General features: G+C 37.6%; 1 protein-coding gene across 6 annotated transcripts in view; it reads left to right on the forward strand.

Moving 5' to 3' along the window:
* Window positions 1-27370, forward strand: part of LOC126248069 (guanine nucleotide-releasing factor 2) — a 463467-nt gene that overhangs the window by 354717 nt on the left and 81380 nt on the right. For all 6 annotated transcript variants that reach the window (XM_049948716.1, XM_049948717.1, XM_049948714.1 and 3 more), the window contains 2 exons: window positions 5924-6128; window positions 23448-23630. In XM_049948716.1, the coding sequence (XP_049804673.1) occupies window positions 5924-6128; window positions 23448-23630 (388 nt within the window). The remainder of the gene's footprint in view (window positions 1-5923; window positions 6129-23447; window positions 23631-27370) is intronic.

The following is a 27370-nucleotide window of genomic DNA, read 5'->3' on the forward strand; positions in this document are numbered from 1 at the left end:
GTTACACCTACGGTATGGCTATCTGTATCGCTGAGGCACGCATGCCTCCCCACCAACGGCAAGGTCCGTGGTTCATGGGGGGGGGGGGGTCTATCTGGTTTGAGAACTGTTAAAGAAATGTTTAGTTTCATCATTCTGCAAGGAGGTGTATTCTCATAATGAAACAAGACACATGCAGACTTGCCATAGCTACTTCTTCTCAGTTGTTTTGGAAAACATCTGAATGTCATATGCATGTTTGTCTATGGTACTGCCATACTTTCGTAAAGTATGTTTATGTAAATCCCACACCATGCTGTTTTCACTCTTGTTGACTGAACAGAATTATAGATTATGATCTTTATGCCCCTGGATTATACTCTTAAGTATCCACTGACTGCTCATGTCTCTGTGTGAAATTGCTGATTTAGGGCTTTAAGACATCATCAAATTCGATCCAAAGAATACAATATATGTGCAGGTACGTTTATCCATTTTCGAAAATGAAGCCCATTATCTTTGGTAGCAGCTGTTGGCATCCAGATTTTTATTTTCAACGTCAAGTGAATTTTTTTGCATCTGAATTTGATGAACTAACAAAAAGCCTTCACTATAATTGGAGACGAATGCCTAGATTTCAAATACTGTCAATAAAACCAATGTTTCACACAAAAATCCATATTGAAATCATTAAAAGGTCATCATATAAAAATACTCCCATTTAATCTCAGTGGCTAACAGAGACACGACTGTGCAAGGTATGAAAACAGAGGCCCTCGAACCTCTTCCAGTAGTCATTGAGGAATCTTATAACAGTGAAAAAGATTGTGTACTGCTGGTACAAGTGCGGCAATGGCTCAGAACCCAGTGATTCTCTAAACTTTCACAACAGTTTTTATAGGTGTAGGTAACTGAACTTCTTATAGTTGCAGTCTTTATTCTAAATATTGATTGCATCATAATTGTTTCCCATTCGTAAATGTTCTATTTCTTTAAAAATCTAGTGCAATAATTGAAACTCGGTTGTTCGGTAAGCATGAAGTGTGAATGCTATAATGTCTCAATGTAAGTGACTTAATAGAGGAATAGATTAGAGGAAGAGGTACAAAGTAACATAATTAGCTATAGACAATTTTTGTTATTAGCTCATATTATATGTTTAGCACTTGGCTCTAATTTAGAGATATTTTGTTTTGTTTTTATTTTGTGATTAACTCCTTAACTAAAAAGTTGTGTTAAGCTAATTCCAACTTCATACTATAGGTAGCTCATATGTGAATGGCTTGCCACACGGGAAAAGATGTTTGTTGTTGTGGACTATTAAAGTGTGATTTACTTAAAACCTACTTCGTATTTTAACTGAAATGGAATAATTTCTTGTTACTTTTACACAGTAATGAATTTTTGTATGTGAATCTAGTCGGATGATGATCAGGAAAATTACATGTTGGACATGTGTACAATTGTCTGTTGTTGCTTCTTAATTTTGAAAATTTTGTTTCCATTAACCAAGTATACAAGTCTAATACAATTCATGAGAAGAAATGAAGTATGTAAAAAAAATTGGATTTTATAATGTATTACATTTTTTCATGTTAGGCATTTTGCTGTTTAATCAATACGTGTTTTGCTTTTCATATATCCAGAGAAACAACTTGACAGTGTTTATGTGATGACCACATACTCTGAGGATAACCAAAGCATTAGTATATCCCTCTCTGTCTCTGTGTATCAAAAATTCATTTACAGACTGACTTGTTTTAAAACACAAACGTTTTGTTGAGTGCATAAAATATGTATCTGAGTAAATGTCCCATGTGTATGGGACAGTCAAATTAAAATGAGACAGATGGGAAAAAGAGTGAGTAAACTGCATTATTCTTGATATTTAATTTATAAGCATAAGACTGTGGTGCAAGGCATGATTCTCTGCCTAACATTTCATCTTTCTCTGCTGGAGACATCATCAGAGGCTGTAATGACTCAGAAAGCTGTTACTGACACAAACAAGCTCAGCAAGCCAAATTATTCATCATACTTTCTCCAACAGTGGAAAACAAAACGTGTCTTAGCCCCATAAATAAAATACCGGCACTAACACCCATTCCAGTCTCCATTTTATAAATAAGTAAACTGGCAATTACTTAAAAAATAATCACCATAACTATTACTACATTTATCCTAATGTGAGTCAAGAAAATGGGAAAATGTTTGCAGTTGCCTACAGAACCATGATTGTGCCTGGGCATGCAACTCTTTGTCTGAAGCAAATCAACGGCCACAAAAGTCTTTCTTCGGGGTTCCAAAAATATGGAAATTGCATGAGAAGAGACTAGGACTATATGGAGGATGTGTAAAAACTTCCCAGCAAAACTTCTGCAGAGTAGTCAAAACAACTATGGCAACATGTGAACGGTCATTATGCTGCAACAGAATGATGCTGTCTGGCAACATTTCTGTTCCTTTCGATCTGATGACACACTTCAATTTTTGCAGGGGGTGAATCTGTGTGATTCCATTATTGGCCCTGACACTTGCTCTCCAATCCAGAATGATGACAACGTGTTTCATCTCCTGGAGCAGTGTAGAATACCTTTATATGTGCTACAGTGGTGTTGACATTCTATTCAACTTCTGGCTCTCCATTAGGCTGTGGGAAACCTACGGCACACAGATTTTCCAGATCTTCAGATGCTCTGTCATGATGGCATTAATGGTACTGTAACTGATGCCCATCGTGAACCGAATGTTGTCCACCATCGATCATTTCTTACTGCAGCATCCACCACACCAGTGATAGAAGGGGTAATGACACGGTGGGTCTGTCCTGGCCGACTGCTGTCTTTCAATGACACCCGACATTCTCAACATGTTTATTCCACTAAAACACACACACACACACACACACACACACACACACACACCTGCACTATCAACACTCGCACTGTCTTGTCTCGTTTTCATTTGACTGCCCTTATATTATTCCTATCTGTTATGCCTTGTGTAATGTAGGAGACATGCAGAAATCTTAGCTCATAGATAGAGGAAGTTTATCCATTCTCATACATGAAGCCTACATTCTTTGGTAGGAGCAATTGGTGTCCAAATTGACTTTCAACCTTAACTGAATTCCTTTTGTGTCTGAATTTGTTGAACTAACACAGAGCCATAGCTATAGTTGGAGATGAATGCCTAGATTTGAAATACAGCCATAAAGGCAGTGTTTCACACAAACAACTGATTCATTCAGTATTGTTTGGTAGTCTTGAAAGACCTGATTACAGAATGATGAAATGTTGTGTGTGTGTGTGTGTGTGTGTGTGTGTGTGTGTGTGTGTGTGTTTGTCACTCCTTCATGCTGAAATGGGTGCAAAGATTTGGATGAAATTTGGAATGAAGATAGCTTATACCATGAATGTAGACATAGGCTACCTGTCAGTTGGTTGGGAGTGAAAAAGAAATGCATCCCACTACAAATGAATACCCATACGTTATTCATCCAGAATTTAAGAATCAGAGCACTTAGTGAACAAATGTTACACATAATTTCAAACCTTAGTGAAATTTTTCTTGCTGACAGCACTTACAAAGGGATGAAAGGAAAAAAAGTTTATCGCTTGCTGCATTTTCGCTGTTCATGCAGTAAAACTGTAGCATGAAGCATGACATTTTAATTTATTACTTCCTTACCACTAAGTGTATTCTTGACACATTTTGCAGAGAGTGTTCACATATGCCATGGAATGTACCAGCAAAATTATATCATTGTACGACACACAGTACAGAAGATAGAACATCATAAACATTGAACTGTGTGATAATGAAATTGCAGGGCAAAATCTGCTAGACATTCAGTTAAAATATATGTACAAATACGTGTAAAATACATTTGACATGCGCGTATGCGGGTAAAGACACAGGTAAATAGCTCTTCCTAAATCCCTGGAACCATTTCAAACAAATTTGGTAGACAGATTAGCTATGATCTGGAAAGAAATGCTGTGGGGTGAGAACCACGAGCCTCCTTTTGTGATGGGGGTGATAACATGGAGAGAGAAGGGAGAGGAGAAGATGGACAAATAAAAGATAGGAATAAATACGTATCTGGGCAACACCAGGTACTCTGCTATCTCTACGTATATGCAGAGAACGTCGTCTTAGAACATTGTTTAGAGACACTTATTATGGTTGATTTCCAGTTCTCCATACTCTCTGAGACAATTATGATCTTTCCTCTGCTAATTGTGTTGCAGATACTCATGATATTATTTAATCCTTTTTCTGCCACAGTTTATAATTCACCACTCAGTCACATGAAAATGTGTTCCGTGAAGTAAATGAGTGAGCTGTGCGTAACATGAGTTCTGTCAATTTTCCCCTTCATCTCCAAATTTGGTTGCTTTTTTCTGATATTGTGGGATTTGCTAGGCCACAAGTGGCTCATGCTGCAGGACTTCCAAGACATATCCTTTTGTGATGGTGCATGCATGTGGATAGTGAGTTTTAGTATTAACATCTTTTTACAAATTACTGTTTAACCGCAGGTAACACTGTGGGGCATTTCTTTCTCCTTTTCAGTCACTGAAATTACATTTGTAATTTTCAGTTGTTTCCTGCGAGTTTGTTAAATAATTTTTTGATAGAAAGATAAAAACTATTTATGGAAACATCTAATTTTGGCAACTCAGATGTCATCAAATTCTTAACTACAACAGGTTATAGCGAAGGAATAATATTTCTGATAACATTACATCTTTATCCTCATATAGTGGGCACTCAGAATGGTAGCATATTTCATCATACAATAAATCACTTAGTGAGTAATATTGTTTCCCTTTAATCAATGTATTTTTAAGCACAGATACAAGTTCTACTTTCCTCAATGCACTGTATTTTTTCAGTGTACTTCAGCTTGTTTTAAGTTGTACAAAATGTTATGTTTACTTCATCAACTTGTACAACAAATTACAGAATACCCTTGAATGCTTCCCCTGCTTCACTAAAACTAACTTTCGTTGCTCTATTTTCAGTTAATCATCACAACAGTGCTATTAAAACAGTGTGTAGTAACTTTTATAACATGAAGATTTCTGTCGCTCTTTAATTTTGTGCGTGGCAGTTTCTTCTTTCCTTGTAAGCTGAATCTCTTTGAGCTTGTTAATTTAAACCAAAATCAGGTAAATAAAAGCACAATACTGTATTGTCAGACGATTATTTGTTATTTCATAGGCATTTCTCAACTTTTGTTTTCTGCAGAAAAATATTGATGATCATTCTGAAAATCCAGTTTTGAAATTTGTAAGGTTGCCTTTGCTTATGTTGTCTCACAGCAGCTACATTAGTTTGAGTTCAGTTTTTCTGTCATGTGATTCAGATGTTTCTCTCTCTCTCTTTTTTTTTTTTTTTGCTGCAAAAATTGTGATATTAAATTGTACTAATTCCATATCATGACTGGCACATAGTAGCTTACTGTGAATTTTACTGTTTTTAGTTGCTATACAGTCAGTTTCTACCATTCCACAGTAATTTGATTGGTTAGTGTCATTTATCAGAAAGGTAAGTTCTTCACAATCTAGATTGGAACATACAGAGATGACTACTACTACCACCACCACCACCACCACCACCACCACCCCTACTTCTTTTTAATCTTGCATTTCTAATTTAATACAAATGGTATGTTACTTAACTATTGTAATAGAAATGCACTATGAAAACTCTCTAACTGTCTAGTTATATGATTTGATCATTAAGCCTCGTCTCATTACTTATTCTTATATTTTGAATCTGTTTCTGCTTTTGTAGTGAAAAGTGTAAAAAGTGTAATAATATTGAGCATGTTAATGCTTTATGCAGCATAATTATGTTGTTTATAATTTTTTATTTGTGAAGTTTTTTTTTTACTATGAACAAAGTATATTCATTCATCCTAAATTTATTTCAGTAATGGCATACATGGAAATGTTTGGGAACTGCACACATGGCAGCACAAGCGAATTCATGAGGCATTCTGTACATACATACAATCTCCTCCAAGCTGAGTGGCAGCAGCAGGAGCTCTCCCTATCATCAACACAATCCTGCTCATTCTCTCTTGTCTCAACAAGTCAGATATTTCCAAATGCAACAACATTTGGTACAATTGACAGGTAAGCTGATAAAGTCTTTTACACAAGTGCATTTTTAAATCTTTGCCTACATAATCTTCCTTGCCTAATTCAGCTTTAAATAAATCATGGCTATGAATTTTAGCAAGGCTGAGCCACTTATCCCTTTACTTCCAATAATTAAAAGTAATGGCACAGTGACCAAGACGTTAGCGTGATATTGGGGAGAAATGTTTCAAATTCCCATCCAGCCACGTTGATTTAAATTTTTCATTGTTGTCCAAAATTGCTTGTGACATATACCAGGTTTGTTCCTTTAACTAGGCTGACTGCCTGTCACAACCTGCCTGATGTTGCTGGCCGTTCATAATTATCTCAGCTACAAAAATATATTAAACTCTAACATTCCTCTTTTTCTGTAGAGTATTAAAATTGTGCAAAGTTTATAGCTGGAGCGTCCTAAAAATAATTGTGCGAGTTCATCATGTCACAAACTCATTTTAGCCAGAAGGTCTTTGAGATTATTTGGCTGCCTCTGCAGGATACCAAATGATGCAAAAACATCTGCTACTTTCATTGGTGTAAGTGCAGCACATGATACAGTTGGGAAACATGGGCTGCTTTGTAAATTATTGTGATTTGTTCCATGCAGATGAACAAGAAAACTAACGTACAATGTGTTACCTGAACGAACATTAACTATAACTACAGGAAAAAACACTACCTGTCCAAAAGTTTTGAATAATGGCTTGCTGCAGGCACCTGTCCTCACTCCTCTGTTAAGAAATCCCCTGATCTAGACATCTTAAGCTAGTACTTCTATCAATGGGGGTGACAACCTAACTCAAATAAAACAAAAGTTGCGTGTTTTCACGTGTCCAATAGATTGGCACACAGAGCCCGTGATGTTTGTTTTGAAGGAGACAGACTACGTCATAACAGGCATCCAAAATATCTCGGGATCGCATTAGACAGAACACTTTCTTTTAAGGAGTACTTGTCGTGAACATGTACTCAAATGCAGAAATAAGACCCATCGTGAGCTCTGTGGCATTAGTTGTGGATTGTCAGTAGACACTCTTCGAGTATCGGAACTCAGATTAGTATACTCAACAGCAGAGTGCTATGCATCTGTCTTGCTTCATAGTCCATATCTGAAAAAGATAGGTGTACCACTTACCAAATCCAAGTGTGTTGTTAGTGGGTCAGTACAATCTACCCCCACATACTGGTTACCTGTCAGTCACATTCCGTCTCCTAATGTCAGACTGAAGAATTTGCTTCTACATTAACATTGGAAGATTGTTGATAACCCTGGCCTTCCAATATTGAATGATATATTCCCTGTGGAGGAAAGAACATTACAATAAAGACACACCACTCTTATCGCAGCCAGGATTCTTGTCGAAAATGTCTCCAGTGCGATCAGTGGCTGGAAACGTTGCTGGAAACAAAACTGTCCTCCACAATTTCTAAAACTGCACTGCATCCAAGAGGAACCCCCTAGGTATGACCAGCCATGGTAAATTTGGACTACTCTGAATCATATCCAAATGGGACATGGAAGGTGCACAAACACTGTCCACAAGGGGGCAAATCATCATCACAATTTTGTGACTGGTGCTGAATGACAAACAGTTATCGTGTCATATTAACATCTCCTGCATGTCTATACAAGCGTCCTTTTGAAAGTATCCTGACATTCACAAGTGGAGTGATATGAAAGATCTTGATATTCTCCTATAGCTGTTGTCATTTATGTTATATTATGCGGGAGAGCTTTGTTGAAGTGTTGATATGTAGTAGTTTTCTAATCTTTGTACATGTATAGCTATTCTTGTAATTCAAAAGCTCTTAATAAATGCAATGTGATAAATTAAGTAATTAAAATTGTGTAAGCTGCATGCAGTAAATATGTGGAAGAGATTATATTTTCTGAACATAAGTAAGCAACAAATACACATTTGTTTCCAAATATTCTTCTCTGGCACATTCCTCATTCCGTCAGAACCTTAAAAGTTTGATTTATCTGCAGAGCGTATCATCTTACTACATGTCACCCTATAGTTCCCTGGTGGCTCCATGAAAACATCTCTCTCCATAGTGAAGTAACATCATCTCCACTTCAATAGCTGCTGCTCCCTCAAATGGAACAATATAATTGCATTGAGGGTTTTTTTTTTTTTTTTTTTTTTTTTTTTTTTTTTTTTTTTTTTTCCTCGTGTTAGCAGAGTATATTCTGTGATGAACATTTTGTCTTTGTAAAATTCTGTGCCCAACCAGGTCGCACACAGAGTTTGCTTTTCTTTAGTGTCATTTACTTCTGTACATAGCTTCCAAGCTTCACAAAAAGTTGCACAAACACAAGGATTGTTCATGTGGATCTCATTGGTGTGCTAGTTCAACAGCACAGCAGGAGAGTATCTATGGAGCTTAGAAGGTATAAGCAGAACCCGTGACAAGTTCAAATTTTGAGATGATCTGTGAGGTACACTTGTGTTAAATGGTTGGTGGCACACTGCTAACAAAAGTCAGGGAATCCATGGGCAAGTCCCTTTTGGAATCACAAATGTTAATCACATTGTCAGTCAGGGCTTTGACTAACTTTTGTGTGACTCAAAAACCATTCCAACTGTTCCCAAGGTATTGGGCCATCCCCTGTTGCTTCCAGCTTCATGTTCCTTTGGTCATATCCTCCTACAATCCATTCTATCATGGCCTCCTTTAACTAGCATACTAGAATGTTCAGTTTGGCAATGCTTGTACACTCTGCTTTTTGTTGGCTGTTTGCTTGCATACAGAAGACTGATCTCTATGAGTGTTTGTCATATCTATATTGAAATGGTGTGGTGTGTGCCTTATTTCAGTAGATTTGATTATAGCTTCACTACATTTATCTCTATTTATTGAAATATTCCTTCAGTTTATATTTTAGTGAGTTTAAATACGTTTTAATATTTGTACATGTTACACTGATGACTGGTTTCAACGCACACTCGCCCACCACCCCACACACATAAATGGAGCTTAATCAATGCTGGCTAGCCACGGAATAGTATAGGACAGTCAAAACATGAATAAAAAGTGTTTTAGAAAACCCATGCCTACCTCTTTCTACAAAATATTCCTTCCAATCCCACATTTTTGCCTAATGTTTGCATATCTACAATTACATCTACACCAAATCAGAAACTAATATTCGTTCAGAGCTGTGCACCAATTTTTTGTCCATTCCAGTTTACATCACACAATTGCCTGCTATCAGTCTTGTAGAATTTTGCGTTACTATGTTACTTACCAGGGTAATCAATAGAAGACCTAGTATGTGAAAGTAGAATGCCAAGTCAGTCTTGAACTTAAAAAAAGATGGATATTCCTACTGGATCAATTTAAATATAGATTTCAGCTTTTGAAATTAAATTTGCTGTTTTGTGTTATTTGTCAAGAAGCTATGAGAAAAAGTAGTGACAAGGTGGCAGTTTCCAGTACTTGTTATGCATTTACACACACTGGCAATACTTATTGTTTCTAAGATGTGTACTTCACATATTGCCTGTTCTGGTATTTCAAAAATGTGATCTTTGTTTTTCTTGGACTTAAGGATGTAGCTTTACCTGTACCAATTTACACTCAAAAATGAGGAGCCTGTTACATCATGACTGCATAGATTTCAGCTCTTGAAATTACATTTGCTGTATTCTGTCATTTGTCAAGAAGCTATGAGAAAAAGAATAGAAATTGTATCCTAGCAGTATAAAAATTGCCAGACTAAAGATTTGTTTGTTATGTAAACCTACCTTTAAAAGCAGTAAGTGATTGCCCCTAAACTAATAATCTGTGAGGAGCAAAGATGAAACAACTGATCATTGCCAAAATGAGCAAGGAAATCTTGGATCCATAAATTCAGTATGTCATTCAATTTCACATTTTTCACAGTGAATACTTGTTTGTAAATTGTAAGATACCCATAAAGCCCTTGAATGGAAAAACATCATGTGTCTGCAGTACAGTTTGCATCTGGCAAAATGCAATACATAACTATCAGTTATAGTACTGGTCATATGAGACAAGGGAAATAAGGTATTTTGGTGAGTAGTATCAACTTTGTGGCCGGGCTGTAACTTGGTGTTCACAATAGACCTAGACTAAGTTATTTTCTTAACAGTAGAAGTATTATGATAGACAAGTATTAAAATGTTCAAAAGGCTACATTCATTATTTTATTTTAGTACTTACAGTACTGTATGATACCAAAAACATTGTAGAGGATGGGGCAAATACAAGTGGTCTGGAGAACAGAGTTCCAGGGTACAAAAAATGGAGCAAAGGAAAGAAAATACTGTACTAACCTGACTACATGGGATGTTGACAGTGACCATCATTCATCTCTTGAAACTTTTTGGACCCTGGTCAGCAAGTTGCTGAAGGCAGACCAAAGCTGGACTGCTGGAATTGCTGCAGTGTCATGCAAAATTTCCTGCTGCGGTTCTTTAAGACCATGAGGGTTGTTGCAATATATATTAGACTTCAGGGTGCATTCCACAAAGTAATTACACATTATAGATCAGATGACTTGAGTGGCCAGCTAGGGCCACGACCAGACTAACTGCTAACAGCTCTATCAGGCATGAAGATTGTGTAAATGTGCTCCAAGGTTCAGCTGGTTGTATGGGCGGTTGCTCCATCCTGTTGGAAGTAACTGTAGGTCTTTTCTTCTTCAGTTAATGCTCTCACAAATGGTTTCAAAAGTTAGCAGTTTAATGTGCTGAAGGCAGCATCTGATAAAAGAAGATGGGGACCAATAATGCAGCAGGCAGACACTAAACACCAAACCCCAACCTTCTGATCATACAATGGTGTTTTGTGGAAGTTATGCGGATTCTCCACTGCCTAGAATCTGTGATTCTGTGAGTTGACATAACCACTCAGGTGAAACCAGACTTCATTAGACATAAAGAATAGGTCCATGTCCAGTCCATTCACTGTTATCTCACTAAACAGCCACTCACAAAACTGGAGGCACTGAGGAGCATCTGCTGGCTTTAATGTATGAACAACAGTCACTCCAGTCCACTCGACTGGGCCAGTTGTGCTTATGCCGCCCTGTACACCACATGAGTGTGGTAAGCTTTCTCTTACTTCCCAAGTTTTCATGCCTGCAACTGTCATTTCTTAATATTGTGCAATTTGAGATAAGAGTATTGGCAAAAGTATTGTAACATTATGTTGATTGCACTGAAAGATGGGGTATGGCAAATAACAGACACTGTTCTTTTGTAAAGCTTCTTTCACTATTTTAAGTTTGCAATAGATGCTGAGATAATTTCTTTATTATTTTACTTTAAAAATGTGTGTTCAGAATGTGGGCTAATCAAAATGTGGCATACTTTAAAGAAACATTTCCCCAACTCAAATGTGTCTTCTGATGGAAACACTTAAACCACCTCTGTTAAGGTCATTGAAATAGATGTTGGTAGTTGTACCACTAGAAGTGCACAAGAACAACTACTACAATCAACATGTTTGAGGGCCTTACATATAACATAACTGATTACAGAAATAAGAAATGAGGACAGACACATCTACATCAAAATCTGTTGTATAATTTTGAGTTGCAATGGATCCCAAGAAAACACTCCTCTAAGGACACATCATCAATAGATTCCCTCATGTTTAGGAATTATAGTGAGATGACATGAAACTTCACTCTGCTGTATTTTGCAGAATGAAGTATTAAATGATTTTTTTATCCTAATTTTTGTTTCAGATTCCAAATTCTTCTCTACTGAAACATTGTAATTCCCACCTGACAGCTATCAGTATGAACTGAAATGCTATAGGAAGGCCAAAATTCAAGTTAGAAGTGGTTTATACAACCCATCTGTACCTCATTCTATAAAATATTCCCTCCAATCCCACATTTTCACTCAGTGCTTTCTTATGTGTAACAGTAATGCAGAAACTAATACTTGTTAACAGCTGTGCACCAATTTGTGTCTTTTCCCACTCACTTCACATAATTCACTGCTATTAATCTCAAATAACTGAAGCATTACAGCACTACTCACTGAGGCTATCAGTAAATAACCTGGTACATGAAATTAGAATGCTGAGAGAGTCTTGACAAAGCAGCACATTCCTACTGGAAATGACACCTCAGTAGTTACAATGCGACAGTTTACATTACTTGTTATGCAGTTATACACATTAGCACTGCTCATTCTTTCCAAGAAAAATATTTCAAAAATTGCATGTTGTGGTAGTCAAAAACATGTTGTTTCTTGTACATGGATAGTAAGTTTTCAAATTGCATGTTAGAACATATGGTACCTTCAGTTCAGTTAAGGAGCATGCAGTTATTTCTTTAATGGTTTTAGCTACATGATGCATTGCCAAAAATGTGTCCTTAACACTCAAATTGTCCCACACCAGTTTAATAAATTGTTAATATCTTTGAAATGTTCATCATTTGCTGATTCAGATGGCAATTCTGACAGGTTCCTCTTTAATGTTACTTTCATTGGACTGTGAATTTTAACTATTTTCCATCATTTGCGAGTTATTTCAGAGGAGAGAGAGTCTTTTTATGAAAAATATTATCCTTTAAACTAACTTTATGTCTCTGCATATCACTGGAATTATCATATGATTAATCTGTAGTGCAGTTCTAAATAACAAATTTCTTTTAATTTTGTACAGGTATCTGATAACAGAAAATTTTCTCTGTACATTTTCTACTGGATTATCAGAGCTAGGTAAAGCAAGTATTTTGTCAACATCTTTCAGATTCAATCAGTTGTTTCTAACGAATTTGAATATATGTACAAAATAAAAAAAATCGAAAGTATGTGAACTGCAAGGTGTATTAAAGTAACTGATGGTTAATTGTTCAATATAACAAACATATTCCTGTTCAAGCAATACTTTGAAACCATAGCTTGAAATGAATGTCAGTAATTTCAAAGTAAGCTCCAATAACTCTGAACCTGTAAGATTCCTCGCTGTAAATAAACTGACAATTTCTTTCAAATGGTCAATTGCAGATGAAATCAAGAAAAATCAGCAGTACAAGCAGGCTGATTTTCAGAAAAACTCATTATAGTGCCATTATGACATGAAAGCATATCATGAATATAAGTTTCATTTATCTGAACAACACCATGCTTCTTTCTCCCTCACTTAATTCGTAGCAAGCTAATTGCAAATAATTCATGATTTCACTTGAAACATTAGAAGACAGGTGGAGCTTTCCTGACATACTTCACATGTGTTCGAAATGTGGCAAAACTGAAATGTCATGTCCAAAAACATCATAGCTTGAGAATGACTGTTCATACAAAAGGAATGCAAAGGAAATTGTTTTGCAAGTGTAACATCTCTTTGTTTTGAAGAGAAGCACTATTTGTTACAGCGCAAAAAGCAGATGTTTATTTAATTTATCTTCTTTTTTCCAGTGCTCATAATTTTCATGCAGAATATCATTAGTAATTTTCCTGATCATGCCATTGTAATAGGGGGTCACTTCAACTTGCCAGGTATAGATTGGGAGTGTTATGCCATCAAAACTGGTGCCAGAGACAGGGAATCGTGTGGCATTGTTCTGGATGTCTTGTCTGAAAGTTACCTTGAGCAGACAGTTAGAGAACCAACTCGTGAGGGTAACGTCTTAGACCTCCTGGCAACAAACAGACCTGAACTTATCGAATCAGTTAACATAGAGGAAGGAATCAGCGATCGTACGACTGTGACAGCATCTATGATGATGGGTCCTACAAGGAATGTTAGGGAAGGTAGGAAGATATATTTGCTCAGCAAGGGTGACAGGATACAAATTTCAGAATATCTCAGCAGTCAGCATCAAATATTTGGTGATGAGGACGAAGATGTGGAGAACAAATGAAAAAAATTCAAAGTCATTGTTCAATATGCCCTAGACAAGTATGTTCCGAGTAAGGTTAGAAATACGTAAACAAAGAGAACTTCATCTCAGATTCAAGAGAAGTAAAGACAAACGAAAGCTGAACGAAGTGAAAATGAGTGTAAGGAGAGCAAAGAAAGAAGCATTCAGTGATTTCGAAAGTAAGACGTTGTCAACCGACCTGAGTAAAGACCCTAAGACAGGGTTATATACGACCCGGGAGATCTGGGAAAAACCCGTGAATTTTTTCATCCGGGACAAAACTGGGAAAAACACAGGAATTTTTTTAGAATTCCAGGAATTTTTCGTTGTTTTAGTTTTCAGTTAAATTTTTGTATTTTTGACTGGTAAGAATTGATACTCTAACAGAGGATATTACTGTATCCCGCTATTGCAGAATAATACTGCAACAATAAAATGTGAGCGAAAAAAAAAAAAAAAAAAAAACGAAAATGAAACATAAATTGTAAAGGAAATGTGCCATATACAACAACAAAACACAGTGGTCATACAGGGTGTTTCAAAAATGACCGGTGTATTTGAAACGGCAGTACAAACTAAACGAGCAGCAATAGAAATACACCGTTTGTTGCAATATGCTTGGGACAATAGTACATTTTCAGGCAGACAAACTTTCGAAATTACAGTAGTTACAATTGTCAACAACAGATGGCGCTGCGGTCTGGGAAACTCTATAGTACGATATTTTCCACGTATCCACCATGCGTAGCAATAATATGGCGTAGTCTCTGAATGAAATTACCCGAAACCTTTGACAACGTGTCTGGCGGAATGGCTTCACATGCAGATGAGATGTACTGCTTCAGCTGTTCAATTGTTTCTGGATTCTGGCGGTACACCTGGTCTTTCAAGTGTCCCCACAGAAAGTCACAGGGGTTCATGTCTGGCGAATAGGGAGGCCAATCCACACCGCCTCCTGTATGTTTCGGATAGCCCAAAGCAATCACACGATCATCGAAATATTCATTCAGGAAATAAAAGACGTCGGCCATGTGATGTGGCCGGGCACCATCTTGCATAAACCACGAGGTGTTCGCAGTGTCGTCTAAGGCAGTTTGTACCGCCACAAATTCACGAAGAATGTCCAGATAGCGTGATGCAGTAATCGTTTCGGATCTGAAAAATGGGCCAATGATTCCTTTGGAAGAAATGGTGGCCCAGACCAGTACTTTTTGAGGATGCAGGGACGATGGGACTGCAACATGGGGCTTTTCGGTTCCCCATATGCGCCAGTTCTGTTTATTGACAAAGCCGTCCAGGTAAAAATAAGCTTCGTCAGTAAACCAAATGCTGCCCACATGCATATCGCCGTCATCAATCCTGTGCACTATATCGTTAGCGAATGTCTCTCGTGCAGCAATGGTAGCGGCGCTGAGGGGTTGCCGCGTTTGAATTTTGTATGGATGGAGGTGTAAACTCTGGCGCATGAGATGATACGTGGACGTTGGCGTCATTTGGACCGCAGCTGCAACACGGCGAACGGAAACCCGAGGCCGCTGTTGGATCACCTGCTGCACTAGTTGCGCGTTGCCCTCTGTGGTTGCTGTACGCGGTCGCCCTACCTTTCCAGCATGTTCATCCGTCACGTTCCCAGTCCGTAGAAATTTTTCAAGCAGATCCTTTATTGTATCGCTTTTCGGTCCTTTGGTTACATTAAACCTCCGTTGAAAACTTCGTCTTGTTGCAACAACACTGTGTTCTAGGCGGTGGAACTCCAACATCAGAAAAATCCTCTGTTCTAAGGAATAAACCATGTTGTCCACAGCACACTAGCACGTTGTGAACAGCACACGCTTACAGCAGAAAGACGACGTACAGAATGGCACACCCACAGACTGCGTTGTTGTCTATATCTTTCACATCACTTGCAGCGCCATCTGTTGTTGAAAATTGTAACTACTGTAATTTCGAAAGTTTGTCGGCCTGAAAATGTACTGTTGTCCCAAGCATATTGCAACAAACAGTGTATTTCTATCGCTGCTCGTTTAGTTTTTATTGCCGTTTCAAATATACCGGTCATTTTTGAAACACCCTGTACAAGCATTTGCCAACAGCAAAATGTGTCAAAGGCTTTAGGAAGACTATGCAATGCTTCATAATAACAAATTGCCTCCGATGAGCGTGGCGTCAGAACTGTTTACATTAAATTCATTGTAGCAGTTACGAGCAGGCTCATGTGCATGCGCAGTTGAGTGGCGTGTTAGTAGTACCTTCTCCTGTTTCTGGCTACAGAAATGTGGCTGTTGGCTGAGTAAGCAGTCACAGCAAGGAGCTTGATGCAACCGGGAAAAATTTTACTGCCGCGCACAAGCTACCAGTTTCACGCATGTGCACCGGGCCCGGATCTATGATGGAGTGGGCGTAAATTAGTTTAAGTTAGATTAAGTAGTGTGTAAGCCTAGGGAGCGATGACATGAGCAGTTTTGTCCCATAGTAGAAAAAAGAATCATAAGTTGATTTTTGAATGCGTGTATAGTGCACGTGATGTCTCTGCCAGGGGAATCCTCGTCGCATCTAGAAATAAACTTTCCTGCAGGCAAAAGGGGACCGGGCTATACAAGCGGAGCGGAGTAAAGCCGAACGAGTGAACACCAATCGCTGTCTGATTATGTTGTTGATTGGGTTTGCGAATGATCTGCATTGCTATAATTACTAGGTAACTCCATAGATTCAGACTACCAGAGTGGAAATAAACGACTAACAGGAGTAACAGGTAAGAAAGATTATGTATAATCTTCTCGGTGTATCCAGGAAAATGAAATTTTGTGAGAAAATTTTTGGCCAGATGGCTATACTAGTGAGGGCCAGTTGTACAGTCCCCATCTAGCAGCTGCTTAAGTTCTATTGTGGAAGTAGCGCGGAAAATGGTTTGTATGAAGATGACAACGCCTAACCGGAGAATAATCAGGGTTAACTAAACCGGTGATTCTGGCAGGGTTAGTGAAGTTAACCAGCGAATAAGTTTTGACAAAGGTAGGAATAATTCCAGAATTAGTCATGACAAGACTTTGTTAGAATGAGGAAGGAGAAGGAATGGGGACATCACACAAATTAAGGAAGAATATGACGAGTCCAAATTTATATAAAAATCTCGTACTACTGCTTTTCGATCTCATGCTCGAGAAACTGGAGAGTATGAATGAAACGTGAAACTATTTCCTGACATAAAGCTTCTTGCTAGTACTAGGCTTAATAGGCATTTTATGTTTATATTCGTGAATTATATTCTGTAGTGTTATAAAAATAACCATTTGTGCCAAAACAGTCTCATTTATTTGGTGTGTGTTACAATTTCTGCAGTGTTAGAAAGGCCTATTTTGCTTTATCTAGCAGATAGTGTCAAAATAGATGTAATCAAATCGAGAAAAAACACCAGTCGTGGGAACTGTTTGTATTAACAGCTTACGCAGTATTAGACAACGATATTTTGATTTTTCATGTAGCAAAACGTTCAATGAACTTTTGTTGGAGTAATAGATTCGTTCGCAGAAAGGAAAGAATGCCATGTAAAGCTGTAGCAAGATTAGAGAGAAAACAATGCTAGGAGCTAAGGATTGAAGAAATGTGTACTGTATTGCTTGTCTCTTGTCTTTACAGGTTTTATGTAGCCTATATTTAATTTTATGTCACCCAAATCAGAAAGTTATTAGCTAACAGGCAATAAAGAGTGCAAATTTTCTGAAGAGTTCTTGTTCTCCCGATTACAAATAATTCCATCCAGTATTAATTGCGAGTTTTTTTTAAAAAAAGAGGGGAAGGATGTCAAACCAGGTGACTAGGAGCAGGAGAGGCACCACCGGACATTTTAATTTCCTCTGTCCTGAGTATAGTTTGATGGCATCCAGTACAAAATATACACATTTCAATTTCATGGAGTGAAATACAGTGACGTGTGATAGAAGACTGCTGTGTGAAGAGGGGTGCCACTGCACTCTGGCACACTTAAGACCAAATAACATGTCTTACATTTCCTTGAACATATAAGTTTTATGTATCAGACTCTTCAGAAAGATCTGCACTACAAATTGAACATATTTTTGGAAACTCGATTTTTTAAATTTTCGACGTTTGAGGGAGGGGGTTTCGCTTGAGGGAGGGGGGTTCGGGAATATCGTAGATCTGGGGATGATGCGCAGAGGAGTCCGAGTTACAGTGGGGAAGTGTGTAGTCTCCAAGTGACCCGTGTTTACATTTAGTGATTTTGCTGTTTCCTCTTTGTTTACTGCTCTCACGTCAAATGAAAATAAAATGGATTTCTGTGGCCCGGAGCTATCAAGTGAGTTAAAATACATTCACAGAATTAAGGAAGGCTAATATACGTTATTAGCTTCAGATTTTATTTTATTTCCACTTTTCTGACAGCCATGCATTAATCACCTTGTAGAATAGTGAAGTTATTTTTGTCGGTTTGCTAAAGAAATTTGGTTTTTAAAAATCTTTTACGCTGAGGCAGTCAATGTGTTTGAAACAAAGTGTTTAGTTCCACACTATTGAGTAATTTCAGTTGCTCGCTGCATTTCAAGTGCACATTTTCATCTTCTAGTATGTATGGCATCATGCCGTCATAAAGAATCAAAAATGAGTCAATACAGTACTGATACTCCAAGAAAATTTACGTCCTGCAACCCACACTGAAAAGCTCAATATTAGGCCGAGGCCTACTTCATTGGGAATCTGGACATACGAATGTGCTCTATAATTATGCACTTTAAATGTGCCTCTTTATTATTGTTCATGAAATTCCTATGTTCTTGGAGTATCCTCTATTGTCTTTTTTCTTTTATGACATAATGTAAGATCTTTTAATGTTTTACACGTACGAACATACGGGCTCCCTGCATCATAGAAGCTGCTAAAGGTCGGTGGCGCCCGTTATGTGGCACTCTCTGACGACTACTGAAACAAACCTATTTCTAACAGGTCGAGGGAAAATATTGCGAATGGTGGTTTGAAAAGCGTTGCTTTGAAAGTAAATTTCCTTTTACGCAATTTGAACTATGTGCGAGAATGTACGATGAATTTCTTAAATCACAGAGCATTTGGTGACGAGCGCAGAAGATCAGACATTCATGTCGTCATTATGAGCAAATTGATGTAGTCCTATGGGAAGTTCTCTCTTCTATGTGGTAGCTAATTTATTTGTGAAAAAACTTAAGGACAAGTCACTGGACTCTGCTAAAAATTTTACTGGCAAATTTGTGTGATATATCTTAAAGTGTAACATGCGCAAAAAATATCAACATTATATGTGAAAGCTTAGCTTCTCTTGCAGCTTATTATCCTTAGAGACCAATATTATATGTGAAAGCTTTGCTTTTCTTGTAGCAACACTATGTATGTAAATCTAACACATTAACTTTTCCTGTTTGTGTATCCACGCTACTTAACAGTGATGTTGCTATTAGCTGACTACATCATGTGTCCTGTGGTCTGTATATCCGCTGTCATCGGCTGGCGGGATCACGTGGCATGAGCTATGACTGGCTTACAAAAGCGCACCATAATCTCGATTACAATGGTTCGGAAAGTAACATGCGATGTTTGATGGAATTCGAATTTATACTTTCGTAATATGAAAATATGCAGTGTACTTGTTGCTGCACATCAAAAATCTTTCCAAAAAGCATTGTCTTCCCTGAGTTTTGTTTTCTAAAGTGCTGGGAAATTCTACGCCCGTGTATAAAAACATAATTATTCAAAGGATTGATAAGTTTTACAGTTCCGAGGGAAAATATAATGTCACTTAATAACACGGAAAAAGTGTGTTTTCATCCGGGAGAAAGTGTATTTTTAACTGGGAAATCTGGGAAAAATCCGGGAATTATTTTTCCTTGTCCGCGTATACACCCTGTAAGAGATTTTGATCGTATGTAAAATCAGTAAGTGGGCCAAAATCATCTATTCATTCTCTCAGCAACCACACCGTCACAGAAACGGAAGATAACAGAGAGAAGGCCAAAATACTGAATTCGGTCTTCCGAAGTTGTTTCACCGCGGAAGATCATAACACTGTCCTTCCTTTCACTCGTTTTGCGAACATTGAAATGGCAGATATTGAGATAACCGATCGTGGAATTGAAAAGCTGCTACAATCACATAGTAGTGGAAAGGCTTCAGGACCAGATGAGATACTTATAAGATTCTATGAAGATTATGCGAAATAACTTGCTCTCCGTAATTTATTGTAGATCGCTTGAGCAACGAATGGTACCTAAGGACTGGAAAAAAGTGCAGGTCTTTCCCATTTTTAAGAAAGGCTCTAAGACAGATCCATACAATTATAGACCTATATCATTGGTGTCAATCTGTTGTACAATTATGGAACATATTTTATGCTCAAGAATTATGACGTTATTGGAAAGTGAACAGCTCCTCTATAAAAATCAACATGGATTCCACAAACAGAGATCGTGTGAGACTCAGCTCGCTCTGTTGCTCCATGAGATACACAGCACAGTGGACAATGGTGCTGAGGCTGATGCCATGTTCTTTGATTTCAGTAAGGCATTTGACACCATCCCACATTGCCGTTTAATGAAAAAAATATGAGCTTACAGGGTATCAGAGCAGAATTGCGATTGGATTCAAGACTTTCTTGCAGATAGAACTCAATACTCTGCTCTTAACGGAACTAAATCGACAGATGTAAAGGTAATATCCGTAGTATCACAGGGAAGTGTGATAGGATCGTTGCTGTTCACAGTATATATAAATGATCTAGTAGAAAGAGTCTTATGCTCTTTTAGGCTATTCGCAGATGATGCAGTTGTTTATACCAAAGTAGCAATGTCGGAAGGTGGTAAGAATTTGCAGACCAACCTGCAGAGAATTGATGAATGGTTCAGACTCTGGCAGTTGACACTGAGCGTAAATAAATGTAACATATTGCGCATAAATAGGAAAAGAAATTCACTAATGTACAGCTACAGTATTGATGACAAACAGCTGGAAACAGCGTCTGCCATAAAATATCTAGGTGTAACTATCCAGAGCGACTTTAAGTGGAATGACCATATAAAACATAGTGGGAAAAGCAGATACAAGACTCAGATTCATCAGAAGAATCTTAAGGAAATGTAACTCATCCACAAAAGAAGTGGCTTATAAGGTACTTGTTCACCCGATTCTTGAGTATTGTTCATCTATCTGGGATCCCTATCAGATAAGACTGATAGCGGAGATAGAGAAGACCCAACGAAGAGTGGTGCATGTCATCACGGATCATTTAGCTGGCGAGAGATCGTTATGGAGATGCTAAACAAAATCTACTGGCAGACGATACAAGCAAAACGTTGTGCGTCACAGAGAGATTTACTATTGAAATTTCAGGACAGCACTTTCCAGGAGGAGTCGGACAACATATTACTTCCCCCCACATGCATCTCACATATTGACCATGAGGAGAAAATTCAAGAAATTATAGCCAATACAGAGGCTTACCGACATTCTTCCCACGCAGTATTCGCAAGTGGAACAGGGTTGGAGGGATCAGATAGTGGTACCGAAAGTACCCTCTGCCACACACCATTAGGTGGCATGCGGAGTATGATTTAGATGTAGATGTATGAAAGTGCCATCATTTCTAATCCAGATATTGAAGTAATAGTATCAAAACTTTCTGTCTCAGCATCGCTAATTAATAAGCCCTGTAACTGGAACTGTCTCTGCAGTTTCTCACCTGGAAGTATCCATGATGGCTGTGATGTACTAACAATTTGATTCCTAATACAAACTTGAACTTTTAAATCCTTTTACGTCATAACACTAACAAAAACTTTAGGTATAACTTCATACTGTTAAACATAGAAGATATTAAAAAACATTTTTTACACACAGTTTCCACTTGAAACTAATCACTTTTCTGATGTAGCTTACTCAAAAAGTCCTGAAATTATTTAATTGAATCCTTTTCGAACCACAGGTTCTGTTTTTCTTCCAATATTTTAATTTGTATCTCTCTTCTCAAATAAATATCAACACAAAATGAAGTAATGGATTGATTAAAATGTTGTGGTAAATCTGGTAATATTCTTGGCACTGCTCAGGGCTTCAATAGGTACCTATTCTTAGCAAATTCATGAATATTTCCTCCCCAGTTGCAAGAAACATCTACATTACTTAAAGCTCTTCAAACTGTTTGACGCAAGTAGCTTAATATTTTGAAGGGTTCCATTCTTTTCTTGGAATAGCTATTGCTTTGTTCTCATCAGTTGAAAATCAGAATACAGTCACAAAGCCAGTTTCCATTATGTAGCCTCATAATAGCTGAAACATACAAAGAAAGAGCATTTTGAAATCTTCAGCAAATGAAAATTATAATATAATACCATCATACAGTGAAGTCCAAGTTTGTGAATTTTTCGTCACCCTGTACAGTATCTATACACTGCTACCCTTTAAAACTACAACACCTTCAGTATTACTTTAAAGCCACATGCATGTAAAATAAAAGAATTCTGTTAGTACATGTGAATTACTGACGTAGAAAATTAAGTTATATTTGAACTCACCATTTTGCTGTCTCAAGTACTTTACAAGTTAATTTCAATAAGAGCTTACATTTCATTGTTTTTAGAGACTTATTACAACTATCCTGTTTATAGGAGAAATATATCATCACTAGGAGCTATTCTGTGAAAGGTAACATCTCACTGATGTGAAACATGAGCAGTAACCCACAACAAGTAAACGAGCATGTGCTTTAACAGGATCATTCAAACAGTGTTGGTGCACTGAAACCATTTCAGCCTGATCTATAGGAGGCCATGGTCCTATGCATTCATCCCCTGCCTCCATTTCCAGTCATTTTACCAGCATATCCTACTCCATTAGAAACACAGCTGTTTGTGAAATCAGTCTTGTGAGATATTACATATCGTCTGCAATCCATGGGCAGCATTTTTGGTGTGCCTGACCCCAGTCCTACTGTACACTTGTTTAAATGACCACAGCCTTATTGAGATGAAAGTCAAACATGACTTCCCTGTTGCAGAGCACTCAGTGTTGGCTCACAACTGATGCCTTGATATTTCTAACAATTATTTTATCATAGGGAAAGGATAACAGTCAGGTAATAACATAGACTATTACAGAAGGTTTAACAATTGACATCATCATCTATCTCTTTCCACTCTCTTGCCTTCCTCACAACAAAATAAATCACTAGGCTAACAGAGTGATTTATATGTATTTATTAATAACATTATTAACCCTTATCCTGCCATTGTTTTATCATCATCCAAATGATTAATGAAGTACCTGTCCTTGTGAACCATATTTGAAATGCGACATATTTTGAATCTCCTATCATTTTACTCTTAACATGTCACCAAGAGAGGCCCTAGGAGCTCTGTCATCAACATTATGCATTTTTTTTTTTCTATTTCCTGTTTACATTGTTTCTGATGAGTGTTATTTTGTAGCATAGAGTTTGCAACTTCGTCACCTGTGAAAGCACAACTGGCAAGTCTGCCCCCTGCTCTGCCTCCTAAACGAAGTCGAACAGCAAGTGTGAAATCGGCAGCAACGCCACCTCCTGTGTCACCGACATTACCTGGCACCTCTCCAGAGCTACATCGTAAAGTGGATGATTGGATTGCCCCATCGTAAGTGAGACATTGTGCTATGTTCATTGATGCTATCTATTTTTGTAATATTCAAAATGAAATGCAGACAGTGATATTTGTTATAAGGGATCATTATGAATCCGTATGGTGGTTTTCTGTTATGTCAAAGATATTATTATTTAAACCTACACTGTTGTTGCTGGTAATGTCATGGGACTTAAAGAAATTTGAAGCAGGGCATGGCATACAAATGGAATAGTCGTGAAATGTGAGATAGGCACTGGATGATAAGATACCTCATCAGCATGCCAGTGATAGTATGAAGTGCTTCACATAAAGGGTTTGTGTCATGTTAGTGCAGCAGTACAAGTGTTTCACCATCAGCACATTTTGCTAGTGTGGGCTTTGCTGTGCACTAAAGCCATCTAGTCCTTTGTGCGGTATATCTTTTGCACTAAGGCAAATATACCTCTTGCTACAATGGACTCATCAATTGAGATCATGTTGTGCAAATCACGCAAACATTCTCTTTTCAATTCTGTTTGACATCATTTGTGACTACAGTGGTGGACAGTACATGTAAGGTACTGCAAAAGTAAAAATAACTTCCCGCAGTACTTTATTTAGCATCAAAACAGACAAATGCTCATTGTGGTGGTGTGGATACCATTTTCTATCGTTAGTAATCTTGACTGCTCCTATTGTGGATACTTTCTGTAGCATATAGTATGCCAGGAAAGTTGTAGAATCGAAATTGTTTCCCTTTCTTCAGTACTTGCAGGGAGCCATATTCCAACAGAACAATACTTGTCCACATGTGACAAAGTATACTCAAGATACTACAAAGATAAATACCACATCCTAAAATACACACTCCTGTATAATAGCATGTCGATTTATGTCAGAGCACCATTGAGAAATGGAATAATCTCTGTTGCTGTGATTCCTGAATAATCCTAAAGCATATGTTATATTTCGTATGTTAAAGGACCTGAAGCAGTAGCCTTCAGTCAACATATTCATCTAAGTGTATTTCAACAATACAGTGATCCTACACAGTGCGAGAAATGTTCAAGATTTCCTTTCAGTGTAACAGACAGCAATTTCTTCTATAATCTGTACGTTCATCAAATGTGTCACCCATTGAATATGTCTAGAACTTCATTGATTGGTGACTTCCCCACAGCTCAACCTGTAAGCAGTCTAGTTCAAATTTACACTGGGTAATTAACTATCTAGACTGCCATTCCTTAACAGTACATTCAGGGCTTGTTGGTGAATATTTAGGTACTCATTTTGAATTGTGTAATTTATTTTATTGTTCTGTATGTTTCCTTTCAGTACAGTTGGTATTGCAGCTATTAAATGTATCATTTTTGGGTGATTCCTTCAGGGCATTGCAGTTTTTGGCGGAAACGTATTCATCGTATGACAGTTCAGACCTCATTTAAATGCCTCCTTTACCAATACTTTCCTTACTGATTTTTATGTTTCACTCTTACTGCAAGCTATAGATGTTTCTGTGAATGTAGTACATGCAGGTAGCTTAGTGACAGAATTTGTGTGCACTTCATATACAGCACTCCTAGATTTGTGTGTTGAGGCCAGTGAGGTTTTACAGAGAGGAACAAGCAGCAGGAAGCACGCTGCTCAGAGTCATGTTTGATTTTCATGTTCGTCTAGCTTCTCATTAATGCCTTTAAAATATAATAAGCTGTTATATTATTAAGTATTTACTACTAGTTGTTGCTCTACTCAAAAAATCTGCAGTCTGTGTGTGATGACAGTGTGATGGAAGCCTTCCAATATCGCTCCACTCTATCAGTTTGCATATAGTGTCAGTGCTTCTTTATTCAAGCAGCTTCTCATTTGGGATCACAAGGCTTAATGGATCATGTTTGAGATACTCTTACTAAAGAGAAATCCTAGGTCATTAAGTCCCTTGATGACACTAAAACCCAAAATAGCAGGAGTGTCCAGCAGATTAGAATAGATACAAAATCAGAGTAACACATCACCAGTTTGTCAAAAAGTTTACAGTTTTAGATAGAGAAGTGGTTACTGTTTGAGAAAATACCCTTGTTTTGTACTCACATGATCACTTATATCACTAAAAATTTGATGAATGTTACTCACTTCATCATTATGCTTTCTTCTCCAGTGACCCAGAATCTAATCTGTTATAACTTCAAGTTCAACAAATGTATTTCAAGGACGACACAATACATTTAAGTCACAGATCAAGTAAACAGAGTAAGATGTATGTACACTTTAACAGTCAAATCAGAACTGAGTCCGAGTCTAGCGGCCGCTGCCTGGCTGGTCGCTTAGGTGGCGCTGCTGCTGCATGGCTGGCAGACAGCGCCGCATGTAGAGGATGCGCGCAACTGCACGGCGGCACTTTGAAAGATCGATGAGTCACAACATAATCTAACTGGACAGCACTTGCATTTGAGTGAAGATGTTACATGGCATTGCAGCCACTATGAAACATGAGCAAGAAGCTATTCCATAAGTAACTTTTAAACTGAGATTGAGTAGACCATTAGGACATAAAGATACTATGGTAGGATATGAATGTCTAATATTGAGCCTCTAAAGTATTTAGTTGATAATGTCAATGCTTTTGCTTGACATTTTGGTTAAGTAATGATGTACCACCATGCTTTTCAGTTAAATTAGCTGTCAGGTTTGTTGTGACTGTTTTTGGGGACTTACAGAAATTTGAAGTCAAAATTAATTCAAATGGTGAATTGAAACTGCTTAAAAAGCATAACTCCTCTCTCCTTTACAGCATAATATAGGCAGATTGTAATTAAGCAGTTCATCCAACACACAGGTTAACTATCTATACGCAGATATAGGTGATTGATAACAGTATGAATAAATAAGGTTTGGATCTATTCCAGAGACTTTAAAACAGCAGTAACAGAAGAAATAAAGACAAATCCAAACTATGAGAATATTGATTTATATAAGATGAAGGTGTAGGAAATATCTTTCCAACAGTCTAGCTTCCATGCTAGAGTCCAGATCCAATGAGGTAAAATAAGCTGTGTAGCCTCAGATGAGCCTTGCACCATAAGAGCTGTGGTAAAGGCAGAGGCCCAATTTTTTTAGATTGGTTGTTCAATTATCTCTCTGGCTAATCAGATTTAAGTTTTCCATGGTTTCTGTAGATGATTTCAGACAAATGTGAGGGTAGACCCATTGATAATGCCACAGCTGGTTCCTTTTTCTTTCATCTGTAAACTGATTTAATGCTCCATGTTCAGTTTTTGGTGAGACATTAAACCCCAAACTTCCTTTCTTCTTTAAATCATTCAGTACCCTCTCACTAAGAGCCACTTGGCTCAGCAAAGATGAATTTACAAAACAGGAGAAAATATCAACCTTGAGTATGTGAAGCTGCTTGGTATTCCTTGTACAGCTGAAAAGATGGCAGTTGGCTTGATGCCATTGATATTTGTTGCAAACATAGGTCTAGGCATGGCATTAACATATGGGGGCCATAGTTTCTAATTTTCAACAGGTCATTTTGTAGGCTGATGACAAGTATTTCCTTGTGATGTGCATTGGGTTTTCTGTGCGGGCTAGTCTGATTGTGCGTGCTGTAAAACACATTGCTTGGTGATCACTTTCAATCCTTCTTGATGTTCGCTGTTGTGTGGAAACTCCAAGATTACAAAGCAAAGTAATGTACCCATGCATGTGCCAAAGGCTATTGAAACATGTTTTAGTTAACATTTTGAGCTATATAATTTCATTATGAACCCAGT

This window comes from Schistocerca nitens, chromosome 3 (assembly GCF_023898315.1).
Source record: "Schistocerca nitens isolate TAMUIC-IGC-003100 chromosome 3, iqSchNite1.1, whole genome shotgun sequence".
Classification (NCBI taxonomy): Eukaryota; Metazoa; Arthropoda; class Insecta; order Orthoptera; family Acrididae; genus Schistocerca; species Schistocerca nitens.